This window comes from Anas platyrhynchos, chromosome 3, assembly GCF_047663525.1.
Source record: "Anas platyrhynchos isolate ZD024472 breed Pekin duck chromosome 3, IASCAAS_PekinDuck_T2T, whole genome shotgun sequence".
NCBI classification, from domain to species: Eukaryota; Metazoa; Chordata; class Aves; order Anseriformes; family Anatidae; genus Anas; species Anas platyrhynchos.
The window spans coordinates 118,514,521-118,533,789 of record NC_092589.1 but is presented as its reverse complement, the minus strand read 5'-3'; the positions used below and the strand labels follow the sequence as shown (position 1 = coordinate 118,533,789).

Genomic DNA, 19,269 nt, shown 5'->3' with positions numbered 1-19,269 from the left:
CAGAAACAACAGGATTTCAGTTGAAGTCAGACATGTTGCTATCTTCAAGACATCCTAGAAATCTCCAGGGGAGCAGAACATGGGGCACATTACTCAAATGTTCAAGGAGTAACAAATGCAGAGGGAATACAAGCTAAAGAGTCACATAAAAAGACACGGGGTCTACAGCCTCTGCCTTCATCATCTTTAAAACAGCTTAAAAATCTCAAATTCTATACCATAAGTTTCATCTCTTTTTTTATTTTCTTTTTTTTTTTCCAGCAAGTAGGATTGAACATGGCAAGAATCATGCTGTAATTTATGAAAATGACTGCAATCACAGAAGCCTCCTAGATCCTTAACAGCTTCTGAGAAAGAAATCCAAGCTATGTGGGTATTTCAATCCCGTAACACAGATTTTGTAATAAATCCCCATTATTCCTCGTAATTCTTGCTAATTATCTCACTTGACCCGAAATGACATTCTGAAACACTCCATAAATTTCCTATGTCAATATGCAGTTGAAGAGCTAGCACTGCCTTTGAGGACAGCTTGGTTACATCATGCTTTTCTGCAGCATCTATGTATCTGTATCACTGTTGCAAAGTGCTACATTCCCCTAAACAAAGAGGATGATTTTAGAATCAATATGCTTTCAAAAACATTAAGCCTCTCAAAATACTGTGTGATCATCAGGACATTCCGAAATGGTCGTTTCCAGGACTGAAAGGACCAAGCAGACAGGAAACCAGAGGAATCTATTCCAGAAACTCAGACAGCGGTCACTGCCCGATTACAGAAAAGACAAACAATCAGAATTACCACCCTGCATCCAGGCTGACCACAAAAAGTTAAGTATGCAGTACAGCCACAGGAAAAACAGAACGACAAATTCTGGCAAGCCAAGGAGTTTAGCATAGTTTGACTGTTGATTTGAAGTGCAAATGGGAAGAAAATTCCAAATAGGAAACCAAGAAAATCATCTGGATAAGAAGATTCGTGGAGACTAAGACATGAGAAGAGGAAAAAATACAAATGCTAATTATGCTTTACAATTAATTCAATAATTAGACACATGCAAGCCTTATATTAGCTCCAGGAACACCGAAAATTTCTTCAAGGCTTTGGAGACTTTAATTGTCTGAGCATAAGCTTAGAACTTTTGGTATCAGAGATCTATTTCAATTTTGGTTTATCACCATTTTCTGCAAGGGATTAAATAATATTAACATAGAAAATCACACCCCCTCCAAGGAAAATTTATATATAAGAAAATGTAAAGAAAATACTTCCACAATTAAATATCTTTTTAGCATTTAGTGTACATAAAAATATTAAATGAATGTGGCACAATGCAAAAAATGATCAAAAGTTTTGGTTTGTGAAGCTGATTGTTTACATGCATTTGCATGAAATAAACCTTTGAAGGAGATTACCAGATGTACGTTCAGATGTTCTTCATGTAATTCAATTTTCCCTCTAAATATTATGTCTCTACTTTCTCCTCCAAGTCTGTACTACAAATTGTTGCTTAAAAATAAGTTCCTTTCGTTCAGATTCTAGGATTAGGAGATGCTTCCTCTGCCCTCCAGCAGGTCTGCTGCAAGTCTGGACCTGCATTTTTGCTTTCCATTTCAAAAAACACTTTTCACTTGCCTACTAAAATTGATTTCCCCACTTTTGGGAATGTGAGCATTACGACAAGGACTCTGCTAGACAAGGTCACAGCTAACCTGGTCCAGTGCTAGCAGTGAGCACAGCAGGGCACTGTAGCAAAAGACCTCCTGAGGCCCCCAGCATTTCTCGGAGTCTATGAAATAAATTAAAGCAAGAAGCACACATGCAAGCATAACATTTGGACTGTGTAACTTGTTTTACTTACCCCTGATTGCACATCATAGAGCGTGTGGGTGAGGATGATCTTGAAGACTGCATGGGACCGACTGCTCTCCTCATTCATGTTGGTTGCAGCCACTGTGCGAGATTTGTTGCCCTCAGACATCAAGGACTCGATGTCCTAGATACAATTTTCACAGCCATAAGCATATCTGCACTATCATTTTCAATTATCTACCAAAACAATCTCATTTTGTTAAAATACAGCGATGTTTCCCACCAAGTTTCACTGTTCATTCACAGAGTGTGAGAATGAAATATTGTGATCTTCCCTTCATAGCCTAGAAATTAATGTTGTTATGTGCCCATTCATCCATGACCTATGCCTGCCTATTAAATTATCAACAAAACTAACGCACCTGGCTGCACATAAAAAATACCTGAAAGCAAATAAAAACCTGAGGAAACAGCAGTTCATGTTTGAGCACTGCAACATTTTAGTCTCAGTTGTCAAACATAATTCTCGAAAAGTGTAATACTGACACCAGGCTTGTTTTATATCACAGAAACATCGTGGAACAGGTTGTTACGTTCCTCTTAAACACAAAAAAAAAAAGCTATAAAAGCTTATAAAACCTTCTGGTATGTTGTGGTACTTGAGAGACAGGCAGCTCCCCTGCTTCAGTGTTTTACAGCAATCCTGTAAAACAGTTAAAACTTCAGAGCCCTGGGCTCGCATTTTATTTACTCATCGAGCTGGATCGTGCTAAAGAAAACCAAAACCAATTAAACAGAAGCACACCACAGACCGCTCTGACTCTGCACGCTGAATTATGCAAAGCTGCTGGGCAACGTACAACAGAAATGCATGCAACGTGTCTTTTATTAACAGAAACCACCAGAGATGGAGAGATAAATACATGGAGAGACTAGGAAAGGAAGGACTCTGCTGTTAATGTTCTGCTAAAGATGACAGCATCCTTGCCCATATTTACTAATTTTTCTCACAGTTCATCAATACTACTTAAAAATTAGAGCATTCTGTACATAAATATATATAAATATCCATATATATATATGCATGCTATCTAGTTTACTGTAGTACTCCCCAAAAAGCAAGTTTCAGGCAATGTTGTCAAATATTTGTCTTGTAGACAAGCATTTGTTTATATTTCCAGAGTGCCTGTGTGCTACTTGTAGGTGATATTATGTGCTACTTGCAGGTGAAATTACCAGGCAATAGCAAGACAGCCAAAAAGTGACAAGGTGAGGTACTGAAAGCCTGTCTCTGCTAAGTGCTGGTTCTGTAATTAATTGCTGAATGCCGCTTCTCGTGGATACAGGGTAGACTCAGCTTATGTCTGGGAGGAAAGCTGCTTCATTAAATAGTTGAATGACTGTCAGAGTTAGTGAATAGCAAAGGATGAAGATGAGTTTCTGCTGTTAACTGTTTTCCCCAGTGATCACAATACAACACTCATACAGCTCTCTTGCTCGAAAATCCAAGTTACTGCCACAGCAATTAGGAGTAGGTTAATAACGCTGTCCTGCTTTCAGGATCCTACTGTATAGGGTGTCAACACAAGCCCTTCATAAAACTGATCCTTACCTTGTAGCTAGCAACAGCTAGTTTGGATAGCCCATCTACGTAAGGCCCATAAACACTGTGTTCTCTAACTTTTAATGACTGACGGCTTCTGGTCGGGGGGAAAAAAAAGGTTATTTATAAGCACATGACTGATGTAAGACAACATTTACAGAAAATCAATTTCTCACTGACATATCTCAAACATGATGGTTTTACAGTTACCATAATAAAGCACAGAGCAAAGACCACAATGCAAACTGAAAAGTTGTATGTCCACATGTACCATGCTGACAGACGTTTTTGTCACTTCATAAAAGCTGGCATTAGGGTGAATTTACTCCAAGCTTTCAGTCTTACCAATTTACTTTGATTTAAAATAAAAGGACACTGAAATCAGATGGAAAGAAAACATCCTAAGCATCCCAAATGTCTTAGAGGGGATCCACTATGTCAAATTGGTATGTGGAAAGAGAGGATACAGCAACATATTACAGTGCTGTTCACAGCCACATTACTTACCCTTTGGGGTCAAGAAGATCCCTGACTTTTTCGTTGTATATCTCCATGTAGGATACTTCTACTTTGAAACTCTGCTCTTCATTTTCCTCTTTCTGCGCTCTTTCAAAGAGTCCACTGCAAAGTCTGGGGATTAATCCAGGCTGGTCAGCAGTACCCATCATTGTATATGATTTTCCTGATCCTGTGTGATTGAACTGATAATTAGTGGACATGCAACAATTTTATTTTATTTTATTTTATTTTATTTTATTTTATTTTATTTTATTTTATTTTATTTTATTTTATTGTGAGGAACATGGAAAAGAAATGGAGAAGCAAAGAAAAAAAAAAGACATTTCAGAGAAAGACATTTGTACGGTTTTCTATTTTAATGCAACCAATACATTACCATTTAGCTAAAAACTATTCAATTAAAAGGAAAAGTAAAACAAGAAGTCTAGTTAAACTGAAAGAGAAGACTATCAGATGGATATTCCTACCGTAGTAAACAACCCACTAACACCCAAATACCTGCCAGAACAAGAAAAATCTGTTGCACAACCATGCTCGTTTTTGCATATTAAATTTAAAATGATGATTAAAGATTATTTTAACTGCAGGGGCAGAAAATACAAGTGATGCACTGAACTCAACGACATTCCAAAGATGAAAATCAGAAGTGTGAGAAATAAGGGTAGCCAGCAACAGACAAAATCTCATTTCTTACCCTGTTCACCTCGTATCTAACATTACAAAACATCATTTCTTTTGTTTGCACAACCTGAAAATGCTGATTGCAAGGCATTTGCCCTGAAACAATGTCACAACAGCCAGGGAAGGAGTCTCTGGTCAGGACTTCAATGCCTTTTGCGTCAGTGCTGGTTTTGCTTACATTCTGCAGGACTTACCAGTTTGCCCATAGGCAAAGATGCAAGCATTATAGCCTTCAAAGGCATTCTGAAGAATATTCTCTCCAAGGCACTTGAAAACAACATCTTGACCTAAGAAATAAAACATGCAAGCTAATGTAACAAAGGAAAGAGTGTTTTTTTTCATGATTTGGATTCTTCAATAATTACATAAAAGCAAACACTTGGGGTTTTCTGGCTGTTCTTGCCTAACTAAATCACCCAGCATCCAGTACCCACTCCCTTTACAGGAACATGGACATTGATTAATAGTTGTGCTCCAGATTTCTACCAGCACAAGAAACAGAGTCTGTGATTATCATGCATCCACATGCATGCACTTACAGCGATGTGCTACCACCGGTGCTCGTACTCAAGTTTTAGCAGCACAAAATCTACCACCAGCTGCAGAATTTCACCCGCTGGTGAATGACAGCACTTCAAAATATACTCAACCCATGCATTTTAACAACTGTCATTTAGTTTTAATTGAGGGCTGTTGGTCGAGCACTAAATAATTTCACTGCATATGCACAAGATATTTAGTAATTCCATTAAATTTGTGCAGAGAAGGAATCACATCTATATGAAGACATACGTATTAGCAAAATATAGAGTATATCACTTCTTTTTGCAATTGAACTAAATTTGTATGCACATTTTTTGGCTCATTTTCCAAGTGGAGGAAGAGATGCTAACTATATTTCAGTGTTCTTTATTTAAATCAATCCTGTATTTTCAGAATTTATGAGCAATTAAAATCTGAACAAGACCTGATGGAATTACATGGACTGACAAATCCTTTCTCCAATACGTTAACATTCCTGAAAGCTTTTCTTTTCTCTCATTAAGTCCATGACTTTACTTTCAGGTCAACTAAAGACTTTCTCAAGTCCTTACTAGATTTCTATTCATTAGTTATCTGTTACGGAAATTAAAAGATTCATATGCTTATAGATTTTACTGATTTTTCTTTTAAATGCATGGAAACAAGCTTAAATGAATCCAATTTTTAAAAGTATGAAAAAACCAAAAAGATAACAAAATGGTAAGTTAATAAATTTCAGATTTTACCACATTTGCCAAAATATGTCTAGAACACACAAAAATATATATTATATATGATGTCTATAATACGTATAATACATATAATATATAGAAAATAATATATTCACCTTTTTTAATACTCCATTTACTAAGTTCTAATATTATGTCAACCCCTCATGTGCACTGGCAAACAAGAAGGTATATTTTAGCAATATTCCTCTACTCCTGGAAAGGAACGGATTTGATGTTTTCCAAGTGATGTCCTTGGATCAGTATTTTAACTATAGATGTAAATATGAGTAACCCATTATTGTGATGGATTTCTCAGTTTCCTGCACTGCAGATGGGCAGCATTGCCTACTGCTACCCTAACCATCGTCTTTAGAAAAGAAAAACAGGAATGATTTAAGGTTTTCCTTTTTCTTTTGACAACGAGCAGCCGTACAGGGGAAAGATCCTCCATGCCATATGGTCCGTGCCCTTTAGCAAATACTGCATTATAATTAGATCGTTTGTTCTTGGAGACAACACGCACAAAGCTCCAGTAAACATTACCTGCATATTTTTCCTTGACGGATTCATCCATGGACCAAAAGCAGTGATCGTAAGCAAACACCTGCAGACAAATAAGCAGGAGGGCATCTTGTAAAAACCATTGCCACGTCAAACACATTATCCCAATTGCGACAGCGCTGCGTTATGTTGGCTAACAGCATGCTTCTTGGGGCCATTCTGACATACAATACACATTCCTGCAGAATTATTTATTTCTTATGGGTTCAACACCTAAACCCAAACACCTTATCTTCCTATACGCAAGCCTGTTCCTTGGTTTTATTCAATTTTTGCTTTTATTTCTTCATTCCTATTGTGTGAATCCCATTCAACGCTCTCCAACAGCTGCCCATGCGGCGAGCCCGTGGATGTCAAGGAGCTCTCCTCATCGTCCTTTAAAAACCCATCCCCGCGATTCATTTTTTACAAGACTTTCTATTTTGCAAACTGACAGATGTCCCCTGGCTGTTTCTGCCTACCACCCCCACTCTTCTTGTCTGCATAAATTAAAACCACGCCGTAGGGCAGGAACCTCTCTCCATACAAGCCAAGCAGAAGCAGCCACCACCAGTCTTGTAAAGAACAATATGGAGCAAATGAGGTTTATCACTAGGAGAGCGATGCTGTAGCCTTTTTAAACAGAAAAGGGTTGGTTTTGTGGTGAATCCGTTTAAAGGCTGGCAGGCACCTTCCATCATCCCAGCTGACCTCCAGTAGGGCAGTGCCTGATCCCGCCCCTCAGGCTGCAAAAGGAGATGTTTGCAAAGCATCTCCCCTGGCTATGTATTTGCAAAGAAACAAACAAACAAACAAATAAATAAAGATCTGGGTAACAGCTGATCTATATTCCCACGGGCAAAACTGACTCTGTAGGATATAGGAAAAGGGAAGTGCCATGGGCTGCTCCTTCGCTGCTTATTTCTCATCGAAGTTTAATTAAGGTTGCTCCTTCCCCTTTAGACGTTCCAGTGTCTCATATCCACCTTGTGACCCTTATCCCATTATTTCTGAAAATTTCATTTTTATCCATTAGCCCATTTCCACATTCACTTTTGGCGAAGGCTGTGATTTGTATGCTAAAGGCATTAACCGTGAACAAATATCTGCATAGGTAAATCACACCTAACACTTTTTATTTAGTACAGCTTGTAGGAACAAAATACGTTGTATCACATCTACATTAATAATAGGAGGAAAACCCTACAGAGAAATACTGAGTGTGTAGCAAATGAAGTCAGTTATGCCGTTCCCTAATGGATTGTGTCATGGAATATGAAAAATCATTTAAGGACCCACAGAGCAATAAAGAAAATCTTCCTCAAGTATTTATACCAACTAAAATAGTTGGAAAAATTATACGAGAGTTGAAAATGTGTACTAGCAGCACAGCCAAACTTGCTGCTTACATTTATGGAAATGTTTAATATAGCAAAACCCTTTGAATTTAAACAACTTATCTTCAGAAATACATTGCCTTTTTTTTTTTTTTTTTTTAAAGTGCAATAATATCTCATCATCAAGAGATGAAAGGGTTTACTTTACAGCCTCTAGTTGTGGAAATAGCAGCTGGTGTATTTAAAGTTAAGGGTGTTTTTTTTTTTGTACTTTGAATTTATTAGACAATTACCCATATTGTTACAACGTCCCAAGACTTCAGAGCGTTTAACCAAACATCATTGGATCAACGACCACATCAATAAAGCTGGCTCCTAATACGCCAGGCTAGAGATTTATATCTGCACACCAAATACAAAGTCATGGGATCGTAAGCTGCAACAACAAAATGAGTTTGCTCTAATGCAAATACCAGAAAAGGCTTTAAAAACCCCACAGACAACAAGCAGTCTCCCATTCCCAGCCTGTAATGCCGAGCATGTATGTTCTCATTTGTTCCTGTGACTCATTTTTTTGGCAGAGGCTTTACAGGGCTCTTCTGCAGCAAGGAAATGCTTCGAGTTTCTTACTCAACAGCTGATCAACTGCAGAGCTGTGTTTCGAAATGCTTTTAATATCTGGCTAACCCGTGGCCGGCTGAAGGAAAGGACAATTTTTAGTCACCGAGGGACGGTGCAGGAACGGCCCTTACCTTTGGCTGCGTCCTGCTGCTCCCAGAAGCATCGCCAGCACGAAGGATGTGGTACAGCACGGGGCGAGAAAGAGAAAAGAAAACCAAAGATGGTTAGCTACGATCATTTCAGCTTAATTACTCTACCATTAATACCTTGTCTTTGGGACATCATTTAAGAAGTTCATTCCTTTCCCCAGCTTTCCCCTTGCTGACACATCCCAAATACTTTTATGAACCAAATTGTAACACTTTCCAAGAGTAGGACTGGAGATGCTGCTCTGAAAAAGTTGATTTTGACCTCACAGCCTCTCTCCCCCTCATGCTGCTGCCACCTCCTCCTCATTCTCTTGTAATTTATTTTCTTGTGACACCTCTCTATAGTTTTGTTTTAAAAACTCCTTAAAAAGTACCCAAGCAATACAAAAAGCCTCCCAAAACACCTGCACAGGAGGTATTCAAGAGACAATTTCAGAGTCCAGCTGTTGAACGTGCCCAGCTTGGCTTCTCACAGCTGCTGGGACAGCCTAGAAAAGAGGTGTCTTCTTAAAAGAACGAGCGGAAAATAGCAATCCCTTTACCCTGTTATGGGCATACGTTAAAAATTCCCACCACAACTCGGGAAGTACTGGAGTTAAAACAAGAAAAACATTTAAAACAAGAGCCCAGCACCAGCCCATGCACCTCGGACATGGAAAGCGGCAGCAGGTCATGCAGCATCCTCCCTTACAGAAGGCTGGAGAAATCCAGCATTCAAGTGAGCAGCTGCAACAGGACGGCTCTTACCCTCGCCACCTGGCTGTGTTTGACCAAAAGCTTTCCCTTGGTCCCTGCAATGTGCTCATCACAGAGTCTTGATGGTCTCTGATGCTCCTAGCAAGGTCGTGGATGGGGAGTGACCAAGGGGCTGCCTTCACCAGGGCTTCGGTTCAGGTACAGGAGGCACAACCAAGCCAGGAGATTTGCTCCCTTAATGGTTTGGAGTACTTTAAGAGATGCAAGAGCGCTATTTTGGCTCTCCAGCCTCTGAAATGCCAGCGGAGTGCTTTCCTGAGAACAGCTAAGAGGCTTGTAGGGGTGCTCTGGTTTATGAGGAAGGTTCGCTCCCATTCCTACAAGAAGACCACTCACCTTAAAAGCAAAGCAAGCCAGGATTTGGAGCGCGAGTTTTGGACACAGAGACATTACCCTGCCCGTAATTCAACAAGCAATCCTGCTCATTTCCCCAGCCCCGTTCCAAGTCAGGATTACACGATGCACTTGACCTTTCCAGCCCTCGATCCAGCACGTATTATTGAGCACTTGGATTAAAGCGGCAATAGGGATATCATCTCCAAAGTCCTATCCCATCTGCAGCTTTAAGAGGATGGATTATACTAGGCTACGTAAATCATCAAGCTTAGTTTAGACTAAAAGTCTTAATGTGTCTCATTTTCTAAAGAACGGCACATACACACAAAACCGTGTCTCGCAGCCCCACTTACCCAAACAGACACGAAAGGGAGCCCTACATCAAAGGAATACAGCGTATGGCATTTAGGATTCAGCACGCTACCTAGAGCTGTACCAGGCTCTGTGCACTTTGGGCTGAAAAGAAAATAAATCTGACAAACGCCTCCCTAAGGAGAGCAGAGAGTGCCCACGATGTGCCGCAGCATCGCGCCGTGCACAGCCCCATCACCCCACAGCTGTGGCAGCCAGGCTCAGGAACCCAGGAAAAAATTTTCAGCCCAAATGGAAATCCTACAGAAAATAAATGGACAGGAGGAAGCAGCCCCTGAGCAGCCAGTGAGCCACAAACACCCCCTGCAAGCGCTGGGTGTTCAGAGGATGCTCCTTGCCCTCTACGCGGTTGATGTTAACCAAAAAAAAATCACACACACACACAAAAATCATCCCATTGGATTCCAATAATGACAGCCTGTAATGAATCGTGAATTATCTTGGTGATCTTCAGGCGGTTTGGTGATCATGGGGCATTTCCACCACCACCACCCCCAGCTCGGAGGTGGGGGCAAAATTGCTGCCGCTCCCTGGCTGAGCACCAAAACTGCCATCAACAGCATCCAAAAGCTCCCGGAGAGGAGGGAAAAGCTCCTCTTCTGGCCACTGAAGGCTGTCACTAAGATGTTTTCAGCGTCACATTTACACTTGAATCCAGAGTGACGGATCTGCCTTAGCCAGCCAACGCATCTTGGGTTCCTGCAATACCAGACTATTGCATATTAAAAAGGTGAAAGCACGGAATCTCCAATAATTAAAATCATACATTCAGGAAGAATAAACCACTCTGTTCATCCCTCGTTATTAGTGCTATTCCAATAGTCTCTTAAATCACTTTTTTGCTCTGGCTTTCCATGTTCAAGAGAAGGAAGGTGGAGTGACGTTAACTACATCTGAGTTTTTGCAAATCTAGCGGGGAAAACAGCACAGCAAACGAGGTGAAACATTCCTGGGGAGAGGCAAGGACAGCTCAGACCTCATCTTTCTCCTCAGCTTGGAAATAGCAGCCAGCTGGCACATCAGCACATGCCCTGCATCAGTCACAGCACATTTCTGCCTAAATCAGGACTGGGCGGATGGGGCAAATGGGAGGAGAAATGTGGGGGATGATGGCAAGTCAGAAAGCTGAGAGAAGGAGTACAGGGGCTGTAGGACATCATCTGACCAGGAAAGTATTCATTTTTATTTTTTCCCCCTAAAAAAAACACATTTCCGATGCCAGTAGCAACCGTGGCATCCAGACTATACACTGATGATATCGCTCACTGGCACAAGGCTAAGCTGGATTTATGGAGCTGCCACAACATTTGAACATTTTCAGAAGCTTCTGGAAAAAATAAAGAGATTTCAGGTTAAAAGAAAAAGGGAGAGGGAACAATTTCAGCAATAACCATGAATTAGAGAAGTCCCCAAAAATTTTTATTGCTTTCCACTTGCAATCTTCCATAACCATGGCAAAAATAAGCAGATCGGCTTCCAACATAACTGGGGCTGTTTTAGGCCTTTCAGCAAAAACTGCTCAGCACAGGCTCCAGAAAGTAGCTGAAGACACAACTAGAAAAATATACTGATGGGGAAAAAACCACTCGGAGCTCAACAGCAGAAAGGTTTTGGCATCTCCCAACAGCCACGATGCACGACTGCATCCCAAGCTGTGATCCTGAGGAGCTGCCAAGCCTGGTTTGCCTTAAATCAATCTGTATTCACAGCTTATTTCAAGTAAAGCTGGCATCGTGTGTCACAGTCACTTATCCTCTGCACAATTTGACTCCACTTTATAGCAAGTTTATTGTTTTTAAGGTTTGTTTGGATCCCAATAGCTCCAGTTTTGAGACTTCTTAAGCCTAGCACCAGGCGATTTGTCTGTACCACGTTTAGGGCCGCCATCATGGCACAGTGATGGGGACTCCCCACACAAACCTGAAGGAGAAATTCTCTGTTTTAACTTAATTTCTGCGTTTCTCTCTTGGTTGGTGGGAGCAGCAGCACAGCAGGACCCAGAGGTGGTCTCGGGATCGAGTCCCACTTGTCCTGTGGCTATAGGATGAGCGCTGGATGAGCTCCAGAGGTCCCCTGAGGTGCCTCCCAACATCCGCCATTTTGTGATTCGGGGATGTTTTATTAACAATCTGCACATGTCACAGCTAAAAGTAGTGCAGTAACTCGCTCATTCACCTGCCATGAGCTTTCCCACTGAGACTCATATCCTCACCTCTGGAAATTAAAAAAAACAGCAGGGGAAAGATGCTTGGGAAACACAAATATCCCATTCAGGGAACCTTCCCATAGGGGTTTACTAATCCAACATGGGCCTTGTTTGAAGAGCAAAGAGTTAAAAGTTAATGGCTTTCATAGACCGAAGGGTTTTTCAAGAAGCCTCATCCTACAAACAAGACTTTTGAATCTTGATTGAATCTTTTTGAGTCTTTTTTAAAGCTCTCCCCCGAGCTGTATCTCTGAGGGTAAATACCGGGCGTGGATGGAGCTGAATCCCACAAGGAGCTCTGCGCTGCTCACGCTGTCCCAGCATCACATCTGTCTGTAACGGGAGGCAGGATTTAACAAATGTTTTTGCAGTTTTATATTTTGGAATAGCCATGCTGATGATTTTCAAGTTTACCGTCTCCACAAGGCAGCAAATACATCCTCCATTGTCCTACAGGAGCTTCCTAGCGTGCGGAGGCTGATAAGGTGCAGGAATTATCGAGGAGCTCTAGCAGTCCCGAGGCAGACAACTTCAGGCTCACCAGATAAGGAGGCAGGCACAAAAAGATATCAGGAAGATCTTGCATTTGTTTGAAGCTTGGGAGCCTGGCTATCTTTCAGTTGCAGATCCTCGAAAGGTGGCATTTCTTTTCTATCTGATCCACGACGAGTTGGTTTTGAAGAGCCAGCAGTTAGTTAGGAAAGACACTGCAGCGTTAAGGGGTTTGCTGCTTAAACCTGAGCTGCAGAATTTCTTTCCTGACTTAAAAGCAAAATAAAATTGAGTAGCATAATTAAATTTATTGTCTAGCAGCGAGGTAGCTGAAAGGCAGCGGTAATGACAACTGATAAGAAAAAGTAGAATTAATTGAGAAGTTTTCTTCTCTTTCCACACATCTCACAAATACAACTTGCAACACTTTTTGCTGCTACACAAGGAGAGGAAATGCCTCCTAAATCAAGTCCTGATCACTTCAGGCTTCTTTGCATCGCAGTACTTCGCAATCCATTTTCCCAGAGTGTTTCAGAAGACGAAGTGCTTCAGGTCGTTGGCTTTAACAGCCTATAAATATTCTTTCCCCCTTTCTACACATAGACCAAGGGGGATTAAAACACTGTGTCCCACTAGACTGCTCCAATTTCTAGATGATACCCTCCAATTAATCCTATTGTAGGGAGTTTCAATTGGATGTCCATACCGATACTGACCTCTTTGGCTGAAAACCATGTTGTTTTTTTTTTTTATAGCGAGCAGAAATAGTCCCTTCAAAGCAAAATCCCCAAACACGTCAAAAGAAAATGTGAAAGAGCACACACAGTTCAGAGCTTAAACTCTTGTGGCTGAAAGGAACAAAAGGAATCAGTGTTACTTCCAAAATTCCTCCGGTGCCGCACGGCATTCCAGGCATAGCTGGCGGTTTCTACCGACAAACCTCATTTTTGCCAGCTCACCCAAAAAAAAAAAAAAGAAAGGCCTGAAAGACAAGAACTTGGGCAGAACGGCAGCTCTGTGGGTTTGGGGTGTTTTCCAGTCGGAGCGAAGTTTCCTGCATTGTCCCGGCCACGTTCCAGCGGTGCGCGCATCCCATAAAGCTGTGTTATGACAAGGGGATTACAACTCGGTCCTCCTGTTTGTAAACACTTGGATGTCAGGATGCTATTGTGCTCTGGAGAATGTTTGGTGCACATCCAGTACCCAGACTTTCAATTACCATTGTGCATTGGACTATTTTTTAATGAAGCCTGCTGCAGCTAGAGTTTTATAACTGCTGGGGGGGGGGAAGAAACCTCTCGTGGTTTGGCAGCGTTTTATCTCCCCCGATGGATTTCCAGATGGGAACACCAAGCTCCCGGGTCCGGGATGTGGTGAAAAACCCTTCCTGCCTCTAGGCCAGCTGCACAAATTGCTTAAATCCCAGGGAAGCAGCCCAGGAGCTGTGCGATGAGCTCCCAAAGAGGCAGACAGCTCAGGGCGGGGGGGCGTACTTACGTGTGTCCAGCATTGCATGCATGAAAATCTTCTGGATTTCATCAGAGCTGCCCCAAACACTGCAGCACCCAGCAGCTGGCTCTGTGCTTTCTTCCTCCCTCGAAAACCAGAAATCCCTTTTGGCTGGGACATTAGAACCTAACAGCTAATTAATTCTTTTTTTTTTTTTTTCCCCTCCTTACTCGATTATTGCCTAAAAGCTTCCACGTGCAGAGCTTCTCATTCGACTGTGAAGGTGGCTTTTTGTTTCTAAAAGCATTTTACTCCCCAAACGGATGACTCTCAGCTTGTCCCTATCACTTTCCCCAAACCACAAGCTCTCATTTCTAAGAGGATCCAAAGCCTTCCAGCTCAAAGCTTTGCTCACACCGGTAGCCCTAATTCCTGTCAATGTCCAGAATTAACCTGAAATGAACACAGAAACAGTGTCATGAAGTCCTGATGTCAGAACAGCACCATTCTGGGGTATTTTTAGCTTTTTTTTTTTTTTTTTTTTTTTTTTTTTTTTTTTTTTGTGAGCAACTTGACAATTCACCATGCAGAAAATGCTGCAAATCAAAAACCGTGTTCAGCCCTCCCTACCTCTTCCCTCTTCATTGTCAGATTTCAAGGTACCCACCTTTAAATTGTAGGTTTTTCCTTGAAGAAGTACAAGGAACACGTTTGCCTTGGGTGGCGGGTGGGATTTACGAGAGCTCATGGGAGACAACCAGGAATGTTTGAATTCGTATCAACAATTTATTCAACTCTGAAGTCAAATACACCAAGAATACTCAAAAAGGAGAAAAAGACTTTAAACACAAAGAGCATTTTCACCATAAATTTAACACAGAGCATCTTGAGAGGCCTTCCCAGCATCACACAGCCATGCCATACGTCTCCACCTCGTATTTCTGACCTCAGTGTGGGTGTTCATTCTGGCCCACCAGGGCAGAGGACCCAGCATCGGTTTTCCTGGGAAAAACCTTTCAAAGCAACTTTTTCTGCATCCGTTTTCAGTCACCTGGAGCATTTTGGAAAGTTTTGCCTCTCTTCTCACTGGAAAATTATCTCAAAGCCTACCACAGCTCCTTGATGCAAGACGGTTTTTCTTACAGACTCAGCAAAAGGGTGAAAGTTGGGAGCAAACCACCGTGATGCCTGTACCACTGAGAGACAAAAACTGCATGAGACAGCCCTCCCAGGGCCCTCCCTGCCCTCGTGCACTGCTGGAGAAGTGTCAATTCCTCTTCCTTTGGAAAGAAAAACTTGATGACATCCACAGATGTTTCTATGGAGAGTCTATGGGTAGCTGGGAGAAGAAAAAGGTGGGAAAGAGGGACAGAGACAGGAGCACAAACTTGCACCTCCCTTATCATTTGCCAAAAATAATAAAAAATAAAAATAATCTCCATGTATACCTCTCAAACCAGAAAGAGGAAAAAAAGAACTGCCCATAATAAAGAGCATGAGCCACGCAGGCACCAAGCCTCCAGAGCAGCCGAGCAGCTCTCCCCCCTCACCATTGCTGCAAGTTGCAGAAATTACTACCAGGACTCTTCAACTCAGAGGAACAGATGCAGATCCAGAGCATCCCTAACATTTTGGTCATGTTTGCTGTTTCTTTTAAATGTTCACCAAATCCCTCTGAACACAGTGCATAGAAGAGGTGTCTACTCTATGGTTAAGTGCAGCTGAGGGCTTGCTAATTCTGTATCTCCTCTTTCCACTGAATTACCTCGGACACAAATAAATTCCATGTTCTAATACCTCCGATTACCCATTTTCTGCTGTGAAGTCCACATCCCAAAAGAATGTAGTCAGCTATCTCATGATTGCCCATGTAGTTTATGAGATAGCCACAAAGACTGCAGCTGAGGAGACACCTTCCAGCTTGGTGGGCTAAGCAGCAAGTCAAACTGCCTCTGTCAACTTGTCTTCCACTTCCAAAAATTTACCTTCTCGTCTTCAAATAACATCTTCCTGAAGGGGATGCCTACCTGAGGAGGCAAGCAGACAACACCTGAAAGAGTTGCAGCTCAACAGATAAAATGGTTGTGGCTGTGTTTTGTGAAGAACTCAATGTCAACGGTGTGCGGGCTGCACACCCAAGGTATTTACATGTATGAGGTTGGGAATTTTGTGTATTTATGAGGTTGGGAATTTCGTTGGATATACTACCCAGTTTCTGAACCTCCGTGCAGTTTCAGCATCACTGGGTGTTTGGGTGTTCAAGAGCACATGCTCTGGACCATGCACGGTGCCCAAGTTTGTACCTCGGAGCCCTTTTCAGTGCCTCCAGAACCAGGCAGCTGCTCTGCGAAGGGTTATTGTCAGCTGGCAAGTCTATGCACGGCGTGTTTTGGATCCAGCTCCACGTTCGGGGAGTCAAGCAGTATTTAAAACTACACGCACACTGGAAAGCACAAATGATGTTGATCTATTTGCATAGGGGGGGAAGATAAGGGCTGCAGGCAGAAAGGTTTGGTTATTAGCATAAGAGATATTTGTCTTGCTTCCACGGTTCAGTAACTGCCTGAATTTCCTTATTTCAGCACGTACACGTTCCACGATGGTAGCGATAGGGAAGAGGTTGTTGCACAACCTCTACGTGCTATCAGCCCACTGATGCCCAAAGAGCCTGGGAGGCAAGAGAACAGCACGAGGTGTCTGAACCGCTCTATAAAACACAGTCTGAGCACAGCAGCTTGTCAACACACTGGCATCTCAACAACAGCACTTCAAGAAAGTCTTCGTGTATTAGGAGCTTCAAACATTTCTTATAGTAAAATTAGCATTCATATCTTTAAATTAAAAAAAAAGTTAGACTATATTTCGCTCTCCCCAAGAGCACAGACTACACACCTCCCCTCCCCTCTGACCACCACCATTTCAGCAGTGTCTATATTCCTCCGACCCATTTCGGCAAACTCTATTCACTGATAACAGAATGATAATAGAGCAGGCAGCCATCAATACCCACTCTGACATTTTCCAGATGCTGAACGCCAACACAAACGTGAAATATTTGGCATACACTGATATACTACTTCTCGTTTGGGAAAATTTTGAACCTTTTTACCCAGTAGGGTTCACTCAAACAGCTCAGCAGCAGCAAATTCAGCGTTAACAAAAGATGTTGAGAAGGGCTTGCTTTCCTCACCTATTCATAATCCTGCTATGAAAAGGAGGAATAATTTTCTGTTGACATTGCTCCAAACTATAACATGCTTTCAGGACTGCAACCCGACTACTACAATGCCTGGCATGAGTAAATACATTTTTTATCTTTTTTTTTTTGGTAAAATTTTTGCATCAAGATGCTTTTCTGCCTGCCACGGAAAAGAAATCCTCATCCTCAGCGCAGCATTCAAACCCAGTGGGTGGCATCCCTGCCCATGGCAGGGGGTGGAAAGGGATGAGCTTTAAGGTAGGTCCCTTCCAACCCGAGCTGCTCCAGGGCTCGGAAATCAGCTGCTCTTTTCCCAGCACGTGGGTGGGAGGTCTTTGGGGAGAATAAGCTGTAATTGACCTGCTTGCTGAAAAGCAAAGGGAAAATCCGGCTGATTATGAAAATTAGAGGCAAGCCTTCCCCATGACAGCTCAGCTCCCGTGTCCCATATATGCCTTGCTAATGGCTCCGGACTGCTGGAAGAAAATGTCATAGTGCTCCAGGCAAACACTTAATTCTCTTAAACCCAGAGCTGCACAAAAGCTTATAGCATAAAGAACTTGTTTTGAAAACAACAAAAAAAGAGTCTTTGGAGTGAAAAGGGGAGACGGAGCCCTGGAGGTTATAGGGTGAAGCCTTGCGGGCTCACGATGTGTATGGTGCGGACAAGGGGCAGATGAATGCACAGCCCCAAGGTGCTGAAGCCCTTAGCAGGACTAAAACTCTGCCTGTGTACTTAGCATTTCCATTTCCTTCCCTTTGCAGAATTTTTTCAGCATTTTTGGGGAGAAGCCCAAACTATTTCTGTCTGAGTGCTGCCAATTCGCCGTAGCATCTCCCCATGCCCTTAAATTTCCTAAATTCAGCTTTTGTCCGAAGGAGGAACTGACTTATCTGCTTTGTCTATTCTTCTCCCATCCACCCCAGCAAATCTCTGTGGCCATTTTTAAGGGCAGGAAATATTTGGTGAACTCTTCTTGACTCATCACACCGCGTAACTATTCCAAAGCACTGCAGTTCTCTCGTGCCCACTGCGTTCCAGCTGAAAACTCTCCTTTGGGAAGCCAGATAATCCTCGAGTCTTTAACGGGGAAGGTTGTTTTAAATAATCTTTTATTCTGCACTTCTTGTTCCAACCATTTATATTAAAAAAAAAATCTTTCACTGAACACTTGCACCAGCACCCATCACCTTCAAAACCACATATGGCACTTGCTTGAGGGCTTGAATGCTATTTTTGGTAATTTATTTGTGCTGAAAAGATAAATCAGTAACATGGATTAGCAAAGATGCACGACCAGTGGTACCTACTGCAGAAGCCACAACGTAGATAAGGTAAAAGCATCTGGCCACAAATTAATTCAGAAATTACCTAGCTGGAAGAGGCATTGTAGCTGAGGTTGGTAAGGCTACACAGACACGTTTTGGCTGACAAAACATCCTTCCAGAGAGCATCGCCTGCAGCGCTGTAGGGAGCAATCATGGATTAAGTTATCACTTCGCAGATTTGGCAAGGGTTCAGGTACTCGGCAAGGTGAAACACGCACCGTGAGCCACCAGTTATCCCTTTTACCCAAATAAATGGTGTCAGACTGAATCCCCGCCGGGTGTTTTCCTGCCAGCCGGCCTCCTGGGCGCTGGACTCCAGCCAACAGCCCCTGGGCTCTCAGCTTTGGGGCTGTCCCGCTGCAAGGGGAGGAAAAAGCTCCCCTGGGGTGGGGACACTGCTCCCAGTGCCCTGAGCAGGCACTGAGATGGTGCCAACAGCAGCCCTGTGATCTGGCATCAGCTTGCAATACGTGAAATAATGCCTGAATATGGGACACACGATGAGAAGTGACCCAGAGGCACTGCCTGTGGATTTTCAGCAAAGCTCTCATCTCTTAGGGCCACAAAGATGATACGGGGCCTGGAGCATCTCCCTGTGAGGAAAGGCTGAGAGA

At 42.5% G+C, this 19,269-nt stretch overlaps 1 protein-coding gene across 4 annotated transcripts in view; it reads right to left on the bottom strand.

Moving 5' to 3' along the window:
* KIF13B (kinesin family member 13B) overlaps nt 1-19,269 on the bottom strand; it is a 121,171-nt gene that overhangs the window by 66,847 nt on the left and 35,055 nt on the right. For 2 of the 4 annotated variants that reach the window (XM_027455411.3, XM_027455409.3), the window contains exons 3-8: nt 8,499-8,514; nt 6,413-6,473; nt 4,811-4,903; nt 3,924-4,104; nt 3,426-3,513; nt 1,863-1,997 (exon numbers count right to left, since the gene is read on the bottom strand). In XM_027455411.3, the coding sequence (XP_027311212.2) occupies nt 1,863-1,997; nt 3,426-3,513; nt 3,924-4,104; nt 4,811-4,903; nt 6,413-6,473; nt 8,499-8,514 (574 nt within the window). The remainder of the gene's footprint in view (nt 1-1,862; nt 1,998-3,425; nt 3,514-3,923; nt 4,105-4,810; nt 4,904-6,412; nt 6,474-8,498; nt 8,515-19,269) is intronic. The other 2 variants (XM_027455410.3, XM_027455413.3) reach the window with 1 other exon arrangement.